This window comes from Arctopsyche grandis, chromosome 11, assembly GCF_051622035.1.
Source record: "Arctopsyche grandis isolate Sample6627 chromosome 11, ASM5162203v2, whole genome shotgun sequence".
In the NCBI taxonomy this organism is placed as follows: domain Eukaryota; kingdom Metazoa; phylum Arthropoda; class Insecta; order Trichoptera; family Hydropsychidae; genus Arctopsyche; species Arctopsyche grandis.
This window is the reverse complement of record NC_135365.1, coordinates 14,442,745-14,455,574: the sequence shown is the minus strand read 5'-3', so window position 1 is coordinate 14,455,574 and position 12,830 is coordinate 14,442,745. Positions and strand designations below refer to the sequence as shown.

The 12,830-nt window shown below is 34.6% G+C and overlaps 3 protein-coding genes across 3 annotated transcripts; all 3 read left to right on the top strand.

Annotated features, from left to right (window-relative positions):
• The first annotated feature begins 886 nt into the window (after window positions 1–886).
• On the top strand, window positions 887–3,491 carry Dhdds (Dehydrodolichyl diphosphate synthase subunit). Its single transcript, XM_077441075.1, has 5 exons — window positions 887–1,213; window positions 2,062–2,195; window positions 2,275–2,423; window positions 2,496–2,671; window positions 2,754–3,491. The coding sequence occupies exons 1-5, from the start codon at window positions 1,025–1,027 to the stop codon at window positions 2,958–2,960; spliced, it is 855 nt and encodes a 284-aa protein (XP_077297201.1). The 5' UTR covers window positions 887–1,024; the 3' UTR covers window positions 2,961–3,491.
• A 2,030-nt stretch (window positions 3,492–5,521) lies between these two features.
• On the top strand, window positions 5,522–6,988 carry beta4GalT7 (beta-1,4-galactosyltransferase 7). Its single transcript, XM_077440806.1, has 3 exons — window positions 5,522–5,679; window positions 5,760–6,327; window positions 6,403–6,988. Exons 1-3 carry the CDS (start codon window positions 5,580–5,582, stop codon window positions 6,665–6,667), a joined length of 933 nt encoding a protein of 310 aa, XP_077296932.1. The 5' UTR covers window positions 5,522–5,579; the 3' UTR covers window positions 6,668–6,988.
• A 1,669-nt stretch (window positions 6,989–8,657) lies between these two features.
• Non2 (upstream activation factor subunit spp27 homolog Non2) lies at window positions 8,658–11,393 on the top strand. Its single transcript, XM_077440808.1, has 4 exons — window positions 8,658–8,914; window positions 10,067–10,251; window positions 10,330–10,605; window positions 10,690–11,393. The coding sequence occupies exons 1-4, from the start codon at window positions 8,872–8,874 to the stop codon at window positions 10,945–10,947; spliced, it is 762 nt and encodes a 253-aa protein (XP_077296934.1). The 5' UTR covers window positions 8,658–8,871; the 3' UTR covers window positions 10,948–11,393.
• The last annotated feature ends 1,437 nt before the right edge of the window (window positions 11,394–12,830 follow it).

Below are 12,830 nucleotides of genomic sequence, written 5' to 3'. Positions count from 1 at the left end.
GTTAGTCAACATTGGAGTCTTAAGTCATCTCAGAAATTTTCGTCAAATCTTTTATATTTCGTTGTTATTATTTTAATCCATAATCACGTAAAAGTTGATTAGTTGATGCATATATTTATTAAATAGAAAAGGCTGGAGCCAGGTGAGAGTAGAATAAAAAATATGGGCATTTCGCGGGCCTAACTGAGTAACTGCTTTATAAATATTTTTCATGGAATTATTATAATTTATAAACTTGAAATTATTTTTCAAACAAAAAGAGAATGAGATATTAATAGCAATTATTAGTACGAAATCAATAGATATTAGCAGGCGCGGCTCGTGCATAGGAACTGCGGCGCTGCAGCACCCTCAGAAAAAATACAAAAAAATCACATTGGTATACATTTACAACTTGTGAATATAATTTAAATAAGAATGATTAGATATTTGACATAATTATTATCAATGAGTATGTCAAATATATCTAAATACAAGTTGTAAATGCGATTTTTTTTGTAATTTTTCTGGGGATGCTGCAGCGCCGCAGTTCCTATGCACGAGCCGCGCCTGGATATGAGTACTGAATATTTTCTATGTATCGGGGGGACTTAAATTTTCCCTCTGAATAATTAAAGAATAGTTCATGTTTAGGTAAGTAAAATAGTAAATTTTAATACATGTTTAATAATACGTGTTTAGGGTGATAGCGGAAGAAAATAACGTTTGTTATATTTCCACTAGCTTTTAAATTTTATTTAGTTTATATAATGTGTTACCAATCTGGCCAAAATCTAATGTTTGATGATTAGAAATATCGGTGATCGCGTCAGTTAAAGTGAAAAAATGTCTGAAAGTGACTAACGACGCTTGAAAGCTGCCTACAATAAATAGCGGTAGAATATCTGGGCACTTTGTGTTGGTATGCCTGATGAGATATACAGTTTGACAGATGTCATGTGCCGCGTAGTCGTGAGTTGAATTTTTGCTTGCGTTGCATTCAATTGCTAAAAGATAAATTTACGATTAGAATTGTCTCTCCACGATGTCGTGGATCAAAGAGAATGCCCTATCATGGGTACAATTATTTTGTGTCAAAGTCGTTAAAACAGGCAAAGTTCCGAGACACATCGCTTTTATAATGGATGGAAACAGAAGATTTGCCAAGAAGAATAATATTCTTAAATGCGAAGGTCATTCTCAAGGATTTGAAAAGTTGGCTGAAGCGTTACAAGTTAGATTTTACATTTAATTTTCAATGTAAATTTTGTATTACTAATATCTTTATAGGATGGTTTTAATAACACTGAGCAACAAAAAAAAATACCAGAGCGGAGACTAGTCAATCTTTACTAAGTTTGACCCACCGAATTCGAATATGATATTGATTTTTGTTGGTGGGTGATCGTTTACGAGATATGAGCGTTTAAAAAGTAGTCCGACCGCTGTACTCTGTGAGGTGGATTATATGCCATCTCGCTTGCCCTAACATATTACGCGATACAACCATACATACAACGAAAGCATTTAAATTGCAATTACCGGTTTAGTTAGTACGTTTAGATAAAAAAAAATATTAAGATTGAAAACCAATTCTTATAAACGTGGTGAAATAAAAAAAATTGCCAAATAAATGAAAAAATCCGTAAAAAAAAATATATTTTTGACTTTTAAAATTTGCTAGACAATTAATTAGAAGTATTTTAAAGCAATGAAATATAACAATTAATAGGAAAAATATCTGACTATTGATTCCAATACTCACTTTGAGCGTAACAATCCTAAATTTTGAGTTAAAGACCGCAAAAGCCAAAAAACTGTAAAAATCGCGGATTTTTTTAAACGCTCATATCTCGTAAACGATCACCCACCAACAAAAATCAATATCATATTCGAATTCAGTGGGTCAAACTTAGTAAAGATTGGTTAGTCTCCGCTCTGGTAACTCAAAAACGTGATTTTTTGTTGCTCAGTGTAACCGGTGTCAGAATTAAAAGCTTTTCAATAATTAAATTTGAGATATAAAACTTAATTTATGATTTTAAGTATCAATTCTTAATATTCAACGCTATTTGTTTTTAGTGGTGTCTTGATCTTGGTATACCAGAAGTTACAGTATATGCATTCAGTATAGAAAATTTCAAACGCAGTGACGAAGAATTAGAAACTTTGATGACATTGGCTACTGAAAAATTTCAGAGATTATTAGATGAAAGGTCTGTTGTTACTTTTAAAAATCACATTGACTGTGGGATGCTGCAACATTTTTAAAATTATTTGTTTTTTGCTTATTAGTGATCTTCTAATGGAGAGAGGTGTTTGCGTCAGAGTAGTTGGAAAACTTTCGCTTTTACCCGCTAAATTGAGATCTTTGATTGCCAAAGCAATGATACTCACCAAGGATAATGATAAAGCTACTCTAAATGTGGCATTTGCCTATACTGGTATGTATTTACGTATATTTATAACATTAATAAGCGTTTTTTTTTTCATAATTTTTTATTTAAAAATCTTAGGCCGAGATGAAATTGCAACCGCAGTGGGTGATATCGTCAGGGGTGTAAAAGATGGCTTAATATCGACAGAAGATATAACAGAAGAGTTGATGGATAAAACAATGCAACTATCTCCTCCAGATCTACTTGTTAGAACGTCAGGTGAAGTTAGGCTTTCAGATTTTTTGATCTGGCAGGTAAATCACATGTAACATTTTATGATCATGGAATTTTATAATTTCGAACTTACATTTTTTCATTTGTGATTTTTTATTTTAGGTATCAAATACTTGTCTTTATTTCACAAATGTTCTTTGGCCTGAATTTAAGATATGGCATCTATTATCAGCTATAATTTATTATCAAAGAGTTTCACGGGACGAGTGCATCCAAAACAATGAAGACAATGACCGACAACTAAACTTTCTGAGTGAAGTTAATAGAGCCAAATGGAAACTATTAGAAAAATATGCTCAAGCTTGTTAAGTGATATTACATTTAAGAAATATGTATGTATGTATTCAAAATTAAGGATTGAAATTAAGTGTAATTGTTTTGGTATTATGTTTGAAATTATTTTCTTTTTTTTTATGTAACTGTGGTTATTCATACAATGCTAATAATGTTTAACAGTAGTTCACTATTTGACTGTCAGTAATTTTAGTTTCGGTAAAACACTTGAAGCATCAGATAAAATATATGCATGCAAATGTAATGATGTCGATTGCGTTTAAGTTAAACAGCATTTTAATTTAAATATGCTAAAAATGTACATAACACTTTCTTAATCAAATTAACAATTTAGTAAGGTGTCAAAAGTACTTTAATACATTTATTATATGCATGTAATTGTATGTGAAAGTATCATTAATTTAATTCTGTACAGATAATCAAGTGGTTATAAATTCTAAATTATCAGTTTATTTTATAAAATGTTGGCTATTTTATAAATTTATATACACGCAATATTCCAAAACATTTTTCTAATGGAAATAAATGTTATTTATATAAAATGTGATTTTATTTTTGTCAAGTTTTTAAAACCCTCAATTGATATAACACGTGCAACTCGCAACATAAGCAGTTCTCATTTTTGATTTTTATCGAAAACTTTCGAAACATTTTTGATTTTTATCGAATTGGTGTGTGTATTGCTGCACCTTCATATCAATTTTGATGCGTTGAAAAGGTTCGGTGATTACTAGTCAAGTGTGAACCGGTCACAGGACAACCGGTCGCTCTAGATCGGTCACACGTGATCACCCGTCACACTAAAACTGGTCACACCCTAAAATCGGTCAACCAGTTTTAGTGTGGCGGGTGATCACGTGTGACCGATCTAGAGCGACCGGTTGTCCTGTGACTAGTAGTCCGTTTACCGTTGAAAACCATTGAGAGATCATTTAAGTTATGAATTGAGTCTGATTCCTTTATCTCCATTTATAAATAAATAAATGGATAGCCTGTTCAAATATTTCCTTCGTTAGAGATAGCTGAAGCATGCTGATATTCCGCAGGATCTCTTCTCTCACCTGTCGATTTACTAATCTCTCAACTATTTGAATACATATGTGCCTAACACAACACAACCGAAAAGTAATACTGGCCATTCATCAAAATAAAACTTACCATTTTATATTAATACTGACCATTTAATATAAACACTGGCCTTTTATTATATTTTTTTTATTTTATTTTTATTTTTTATTTGACCTATTTTTTTACTAAATTTTTTATTTATATATACTGACCTTTCATATTATAATACTGTAACGTACGCCGCGGATTAAGCGAATAGAATCCCAGAGACTGTGACCGTTCAAAGATTATCTGTAACGGATATCTGTTAACGGATTAACTAAATGCATACCGTGCGACTGGTATAAGTGGGTTTTAAGGATTAGCGACAAGCTAAGTGCATGAAACAATGATTGCACTTCTCATACCGTGGGAATACATATCCGAATACGTGACTATACATGTTCCGACCAAGTCTTCATGGTCAGCTTTCGTGGCGTTATGACCAAAGGAGCCGTTTTGGAGGGAGATCGGCGCCGAGCGCGCGTCCCCGCCTTCTATTCGTTTTCCGCTTCGGTCGAGTGAACATCTCTGTTCGCTACCGAGTTTGTTCCCACCACCGAGTCCCGATCAGCTCAGCCTGGATCGGCAGACGATACTGGAAGTACAGCTTCAGTATACGTCCGGTGAGTAGTGAGGAAATCCTGGTCTTTCTTCGTCGAAGTCAGATCACGTAGTCACGTGAGGAGTGAAGTTATCATAACCTCTCGAACACGTGCGCGCTAATTTCACGACGGACTCCCCCCCCCCCTGCTTATTCTCTGTATTTATATATATATAAAATACAGTCACCATACAAACAGAATTACAACCTGTTTTCATTACTATTCACTTTCCCGCCTTTGTCCCGTATCACCCTCACTTACGCACACTGTACGAGAGAGAGAGAGATATACATCGAGCCGAGCCGACAGCAGCAGAGACCAGACCGCAGACGACGACCTGTAGATCCCTTGGAGGAAACCAGCCCCGCCCACGCTTACCACGAGCTTCTACGAAACCGACTTCCGGGGTGCTCTCGAGTTGAACATCCCTGGAGTCTGAACAATACAGTAGGTAAACAGATTAGACGTCCTGAGAGACCGTGAGACCGGTGTAAGTGGTTTTAGGGATTAGCGACAAGCTAAGTGCATGAAAGCTAAACAATGATTGCACTTCTCATACCGTGGGAATACATATCCGAATACGTGACTATACAGTAGGTAAACAGATTAGACGTCCTGAGAGATCTACCCCTTATAAGGCGGTACGTAAGCGATATCATGTCATTCTGGACGGAGCAGTGACCGTGCGTGTATCTCCTGAATCATCAATAAATGCTGTGAAACGACTGTTGGCCTTTTACTTGGATCCTCCACCCACCCGTACGCAACAATACTGACAAAAATAGACTAAAATGTGTAAATACAAGCCATAACAAAATATAATAGAATTAGTGTATTGGTTGTGTAGGTATACGTTACGACCAAAGTGGTATCGATAGTTGAGGAAGTGTCAGCTGTCAGTGGGCGAGCCGAGCCGAGCGAGATGCGCCGTCGCGGATGCTCTCCGCTGCTGGCGATCTCTGGGCTGGCTTTAGTATCGCTCTTACTCACTTGCTTCGCCGCATGTTATCTTGTGCCGCCCGGTCAGAGCCACCTTCTTTTCAGCACACATATTTCATTGGCAATCGCAATTCTAACCTCAATTAATATTCCTAATTTTCAGATACTTGCAGTTGCAACGTCGACGAAAAGCGAGACTTTGATACCATAGAAAATACATATCTACCGACCAATAGTCATAGACTAGCTGTTTTAGTGCCATTTAGAGATAGATTCGACGAGTTGATGATTTTCGCACCGTATATGAACAAATATCTCAGACAGCAAAGGATAAACTTCGATATATATATTGTCAATCAAGTCGACAGTTTTCGATTCAACAGAGCGTCGTTAATCAACGTGGGATTTTTACAAACTAGACATAATCATGATTACATAGCCATGCACGACGTTGACCTGCTCCCGCTGAATCCAAATCTCCACTATGGTTATCCGAAACACGGTCCGTTTCATGTTGCCAGTCCTAATTTACACCCGAGGTACCATTATCCTACGTTCGTCGGAGGGATTCTGCTCGTAAACCGAGATCATTTTGAACTGGTCGACGGGATGTCTAATAAATATTGGGGATGGGGTTTAGAAGATGACGAATTCTACGTACGCTTAAAAGAAGCTAAACTCGAAGTTTCTAGACCTATTAACATTTCAACCGATCAAACGAATACTTTTAGGTACTGTTCTGCTAAATTGCAAGTACTGTATTTTTGTTTATATGCATGGTTTAATTTATCTTGTATTTTTTGTAGGCACATTCACGATAGACTTCATAGGAAGAGAGACACTGCAAAATGTTTCAATCAACGAGAAGCTACTAAAAGGCGAGATCGTGATACTGGCCTTCACAATGTCGAATACACGTTAGCTAGTGAACAAAAACTGGTCATCGATGGTGTTTCTGTAACAATTCTCAATGTTCAACTTTCATGTGATAAAAGTTTCACGCCTTGGTGTGAATGTACTCAAAATACTGAATCAAAAAATGTAAAAAAACCGATCAAAGGAAAATCATGATGACATTGAAGTAAATAAGATAATAAATTGTGTACAAACATTGGAAATGGTATATGGACTTCCATTTTTTTAGAATCGTATGGAGCAGTTTTCTTGTGATATTGATTTGAGCAAGTTATTAAGTACAACATTCATATGTATTTGTATCAAAATAAGATTTGATATTTATTATGTATCAAAAATTTTAAATATTCTATGTAGATAAAGTCAACTCGAAATAGTTAAATTGTCATTGAAAAGATATTTATTTTGAGTACATAGTTGTATTTTTTAATATTTTTATGTATGTATTTGAATAATGTTTGTTGACTGATTGTAATTGTGAACGTTTTGTGCTAATATTATGTTTCTAGTCTCTCGAATTAGTATATTATATTAATTTATTATTTTATATACTAATTTTACATTTTTGTATTGTATTTTATTTGTAAGGTGTATTACATAATGTGACACATTTAAGGTCTGTTCATACCTATTCAGCACGCCCCGTATCTTGCAGGTGTCATGCAAGTGCGAATAGTATTCTTTAGTACATTATATGGACGTATTCATACTCCATTCGCGCATGCGCACTTACGCATTCATGCGCGACCATGTAGAATGTACCAAAGAATACTATCCGCACTTGCATGACACTTGCAGGATACGGGTCGTGCTGGATAGGTATGAACAGACCTTTATACGTAATTTTGTATTGTTATATTATTACTAGAGGTAGGACCGGAAGCGCGCCGTCTATTGTTCCATTATTGTAAATGCTTTGTAAAAAAGGTTCAGAAAACCTTTAACAATGCATTTACAACATGTGAACAATTAACAGCGCGCTCTGGGTCCGCTCTTTAATTATTACGTACTCAAGTCAAATAAAATAGTTGCCTGTAAACTGCTATGCAGTTTGAACCTCAAATACGCTACATATGTATATTGATCCTTTTTTATTTGTCTAATTCTTTTTATGTATGTTATAACAAAAAAAAATGTTTTTATATTCAGACTTGTTTTATAATTTTATACATTAAAAAAAATTTTAGTATACGCATTCTTAATTCTTAAACAACATCAATTGTTTTATATATTTTTTAAGGAGTGAATCTTGGTGCTGTTGTACAGTTATGTTTCTTGGCGTAAATGTAATATACGATAGTGAATTTCGTACTTTAAATTAGTATACATACAAACATTTGAGCAAACAATTGTCAGATCCGTTATTAAAAATTATCATCACTCTTGGTTAGAATTGAGGACTGTTGATACGTATATAGGTAAACGACCTCAGAAGTGAGAAAATATAAAAGTGCAGTCTACAACATTCATCATTCTGTAAATTACAAAAATTTTACAACCAGTATCCATTCCGTTATTTTAGTATCCCAAGCCTTTAAAGCAATTTTAGTTTTCATATATTTTTAATTTTTTTTAGAAAAATATTCATCAATATTTTCTGCTATTTATAAATCTACAGGCTATGGAAGAAAAGTTACACATTTCAGGTAGGGGGCAATTGAGATTTTATAAATAAGAGTCTTATGACGAGGGCCAGTGTTTTCCAGACAGACGACAAAAAATTTGGGCCTTAAAAATCAAACCTCAGGTAAGCATTGTAAGTATTTTTTTTTAATAACATCCATTGCAATACGTGAGTACCTACACAATTCTTTAAAATTTCAGTTCTATAAATCCACCTTTTTCATTTTCCTCCTTGGAGCCTTTTTCATGCATGGGGCCCGAATGCTTTGCACCTGCTTTTCGCTCAAGTTTGATCCTGCCTGTGAAACTATCGAAAACCTTTTATGTCTTTCGGGGTGTTCCTGTTCACTATATAATTTTTCCATAAATAGGCATTATTGTATTTTTTATTTCAAACGACTAGTAAATGAAGTGTGTCACGTATAATCTACATTTTAAAAAGCATTAAAATTGAAAACACATTCAGGAAAATAAATAGTGGATGCGTGTGTGTGGCGGAAAGCGTGCCGATTTTGTTGTCGGCGTCGCGCGTCACCGCAGTAGAGCAACGCGTGCGGCCCTCCTAGCAAATAGCTAATAGGAAATAGCGACAATAGAGATAGTTCAGTACGAAAGTAACATCGCCACTAGCTCGACCAGGCTCCGGCTCCGACTCCGACTCCGACTCCAACTCCAACTCCAACTCGTGCTCCAACTCCCGCTCCCGCTGCAGCATCAGCTCCAACTTGAGCGCAGACATGGCCGCCGTCACCAAGGATGAACTCAGACAGCAGATCAAAGGTATTGCATTGCATTTGCTCGCCCATAACTCACCCACCCCTCGTTCGTTCCATTTCTGTGGAATCATGTGCTGATGTACACCCTCACCCACCTCCACCTACTGGAGCATCTTTCTCAGTGCAGTCGCCATTGTATAGATGCGCCTCGCCGGCCGGCAATTTTTTCGCCGCCGGTCGAATGAGCATTCATTGAAGTTGCATTGTATCTACTGTTGTGCCATCGAATCATTTGTCTGGGTTTGAGGGAACAATTGCAATAAAAGCTTTGCACGTCAAGCTTAAGGGTGAAAACACCCTTTCCGCCGCGTCAATTCGTGCTCATTTTTGATCGGTGTTGCCATCTTTCATATGCGGCGTTTTGAGGTTATGTAGTCTCACTGCTGTCAAAACGTTTTTCGTTGTAAGAGATAAAAAAAAAAAATTCGCTTTATTTCACCACTATTTTCCAAGCGTGATTTGTAGTTTGATTTCCATTTTGGAAGTAATATATAGTGGTTTGGATTTTGAGAAATATTTTTCACGACTTAGAAATGTCGAAGACCCATTTATTAGGTATATACTTTTTGCCATCAACAAACAAGTATCTGAAAAGTAAATCATATCATCAAGAAATTTCTTAAAATTTTATTCATTGCATCGGTACATTTTTAGTGGACTTTTCAAAAACTAAGTTGATCAAACTCATATTTATATCTTGAAATCTCTATTATATATATAAAAATGAATGTCTGTGTGTGTGTGTCTCGAATAGGCTCCTAAGCCACTGAAGCGATTACGATGGAACTTTCAGGATTTGTTGTATGCATGAAATCACGGGAAGATTACTGTTAAAAAATTACGGGAAAATCGGGAATGAGTGTCATTCGCTATAATTTCAAATGTTTTCGCGTCGCGACCTGGGTGTTCGCTGCCTGCGTTGTTCCGAAAAATGGGAACGGGAATTGCATGCGTTATTGTGGCATTGCAACGCATGCAGGGTTCAGCTAGTAATAAATAAATCATATTAATTAATATCGGCGTGGATTAGATAAACCGGCTTTTATTTAATGTCTATCCATCAGGCCTGCCAAAGGGCAAGTGCTCTATACAGTTAGATAATTCCCGAGCACTCTGCGTGTTCAAAAATCTTTGCTACATATATTTGTCTTTTCAGTCACATTAAAAGACGTAGAGCTGTCGACAACATCAGCAAAGAAAGTACGACAACAGTTAGAAGAGCACTATGGAGAGAGTCTCCTCAACAGAAAGGATGAAATCAACGAGTTAGTAAAGGAATACGTGAATTCCAGAGAGGATAGCTCTGATGATTATCAATCTGAAGAAGATGGTACTGATGAAGTAAGCCTTATTGATTGGTGATTGAATTTTATTAGTATTTGTCATTAAATATATTAAATTTATGTTGTTTTGTTAAAGGATGAAGAGAACAATAAAAAAAAAGCTGTTAAGAGACCAGCACCTCCTGCTAGTGCGAAAAAGAATGCCAAGAAAAGTAAAGGTGATTCAAGTTCAGACGAAGAAAGCGATCAGGAAGAGGAGTCCAATGAATCTGATGATGATTCATACCCTGCCAAAAAGCCAGTCCCAAAGAAAAAAGCACCACCCAAAAAGAAGGGAAAAGGATCTGATTCAGATTCTGACAGTGATTGGGGAAAGGGTAAAGGCAAGAAAGGAGGTGCTGCTGCCGGTGCCGTAAGTATTTTTTTAAAATGTATATATGTATATATATCAACAATTTTCTTATTACACAATTAAAATGTACGTGTGTAATTTCAGGGCCGAGGCAAAGGTGGCGGTGGATATACAAGAGCCTATAAACTGTCTCCACAGCTAGCTAGTCTTATGGGTAAGGAATCGATGGCGCGTCATGAAGTTGTCAAGAAAATGTGGGCTCTCATTAAGGAGAGAAATTTGTACGATCCTAACAATAAGCAATTTGCAATATGCGATGAGGACCTGATGAAAGTGATTGGCACCAAACGCTTTCGCACATTCGGCATGATGAAATATCTGAAGTCACATTTCCGTGATTAACTAAGTTATTAAATTTTATTTAATAAACACTATGATTTATTGTAAGACGATGAAATAATACTAGTAGGAAGAATGACTAATTACTAGTTCAGATCATCATTTTTATTATTTGATCCTTTTAGACTTCATGTATTCCCGTGAGCATTCAAAATGTTCTCGGGTATTGATAAGAGGTTTTTTTTTTATATATACTTTTGTTTATATATATATAATTGTTTTTAGTGTATGTATATTGAAATATAAATTGTTATGCACAAATTGCATATACAAAATTTCTTTCTATTTTAAGCGCAATATTTTTTTATGTTTGACCGACAATTTATGAAATACTATTAGTTTTTTAAGCTTTTGAGTTGCAGATTAGTGTAAGTCAGTATGAAGTTTAGTTGTATTTTTTTTAATGACTTTTGTAATGCTTTTATTCGATTACAACATTTCGTAAGTCATACGGATGTGCGTTATTTTTTTATATGATACGCATATATATATTTTGAAATTCATATCGATTTTGTATTTGTGAATAATCCAATATAAGTGTAGGTTGTGACTATATGATAATTGTGTTGATATTCTATGGGATATTTCAAAAATAAATGGCATCCATGAGCTATTTTACCTTTTTTATTATTAGGTCAAAACCTACTTTTTGTATTGTTGAAAGTTTGTTCGAAAACATCATTCGAGTGAAGTGTAAATGGGGGAGGATTTTTTTTATTTTGATTATTATTTTGCCAAAAATTCTTTAATGGCCTAACTATGTAGGAAAATAGATTCCTCATTAACTAGTCGTTAGAATCTCAGTAATATTCGTTCACTAATTTAAGCGTTTTAGGCAAAAAAACCTGTGTACTTAGAACAATTGTTATTCATTAAGTATTGCAGGTGAAGTGATTTTTGATCACTATTGCAGCTTTTATTGTAAATTGTAACACCGTTTTACAATTTAATTTTAGTAGCGTAAGAATTGATGTGTATATGCTTCGTCGCATTTATTGTTTGTCATATTTCAAGTATATCAACACATAAAAAACAAATTCAGATGCTATTCGAATACATAATAAATGTAATTAGAGCCCATTTTATCATTTTAAAAATAATCATTATTTTCATGCGTTATTTATAAGATAATACTATAATTGTAATGTATGTTTGTTTGCAAAAGCTATCGAATTCGTAAAATTTTGAAATATTCCATAAAATTAAAACAACGGGAAAAATGAGAAGAACGTGTCGAGACTTTGAAACATTTTTCCTGAAATATTGCATCACAAAATATATTATTGGCATCTGGAATTGTCTATATATATTTTTTATTTTTTATGTAAGGAAAATAGTTAATAGTTTTCATAAACTAATGACTATTTAAACACACTCATGATATTGCTTTTAATATCGAGAAGCTGTTGGTTTGAATTATTTATCTCGAACTTCAAAGTAAAATATGTAGGTGTTGTTTTCTTCATACTTAGTTTCTCGTTATTAGGAGTAGTTTACGTTTGTTTATTTAAATAGGCCATTATGAATGCCATAAACTTTCAGGAAAAACACCTGATTATAGTGTAATTATTGTTAACAAGTAAGTTCATGCTCATCCCATTTTACCTATACCTAGAAAATAATGAAATTAAATGTGTCTCTAACCAGTAAACAATAATATAACGATTTTAACCTTAAATGTTCATCAATTCATTGTTTATATACAATTGCATTTACGTTTGATATACATCAAAATATTATTTATTTATCGATTTATCGAAATTATGATGTTCCGAGGGTGAATTCGAAACGCACCTTTTGGATAGTTATGCGTTTTGGATGTGACTCGCGAACTATCACTTGAGAATGACCGTTAGTATTTTTATAATTTATATAGACCGCCTGGT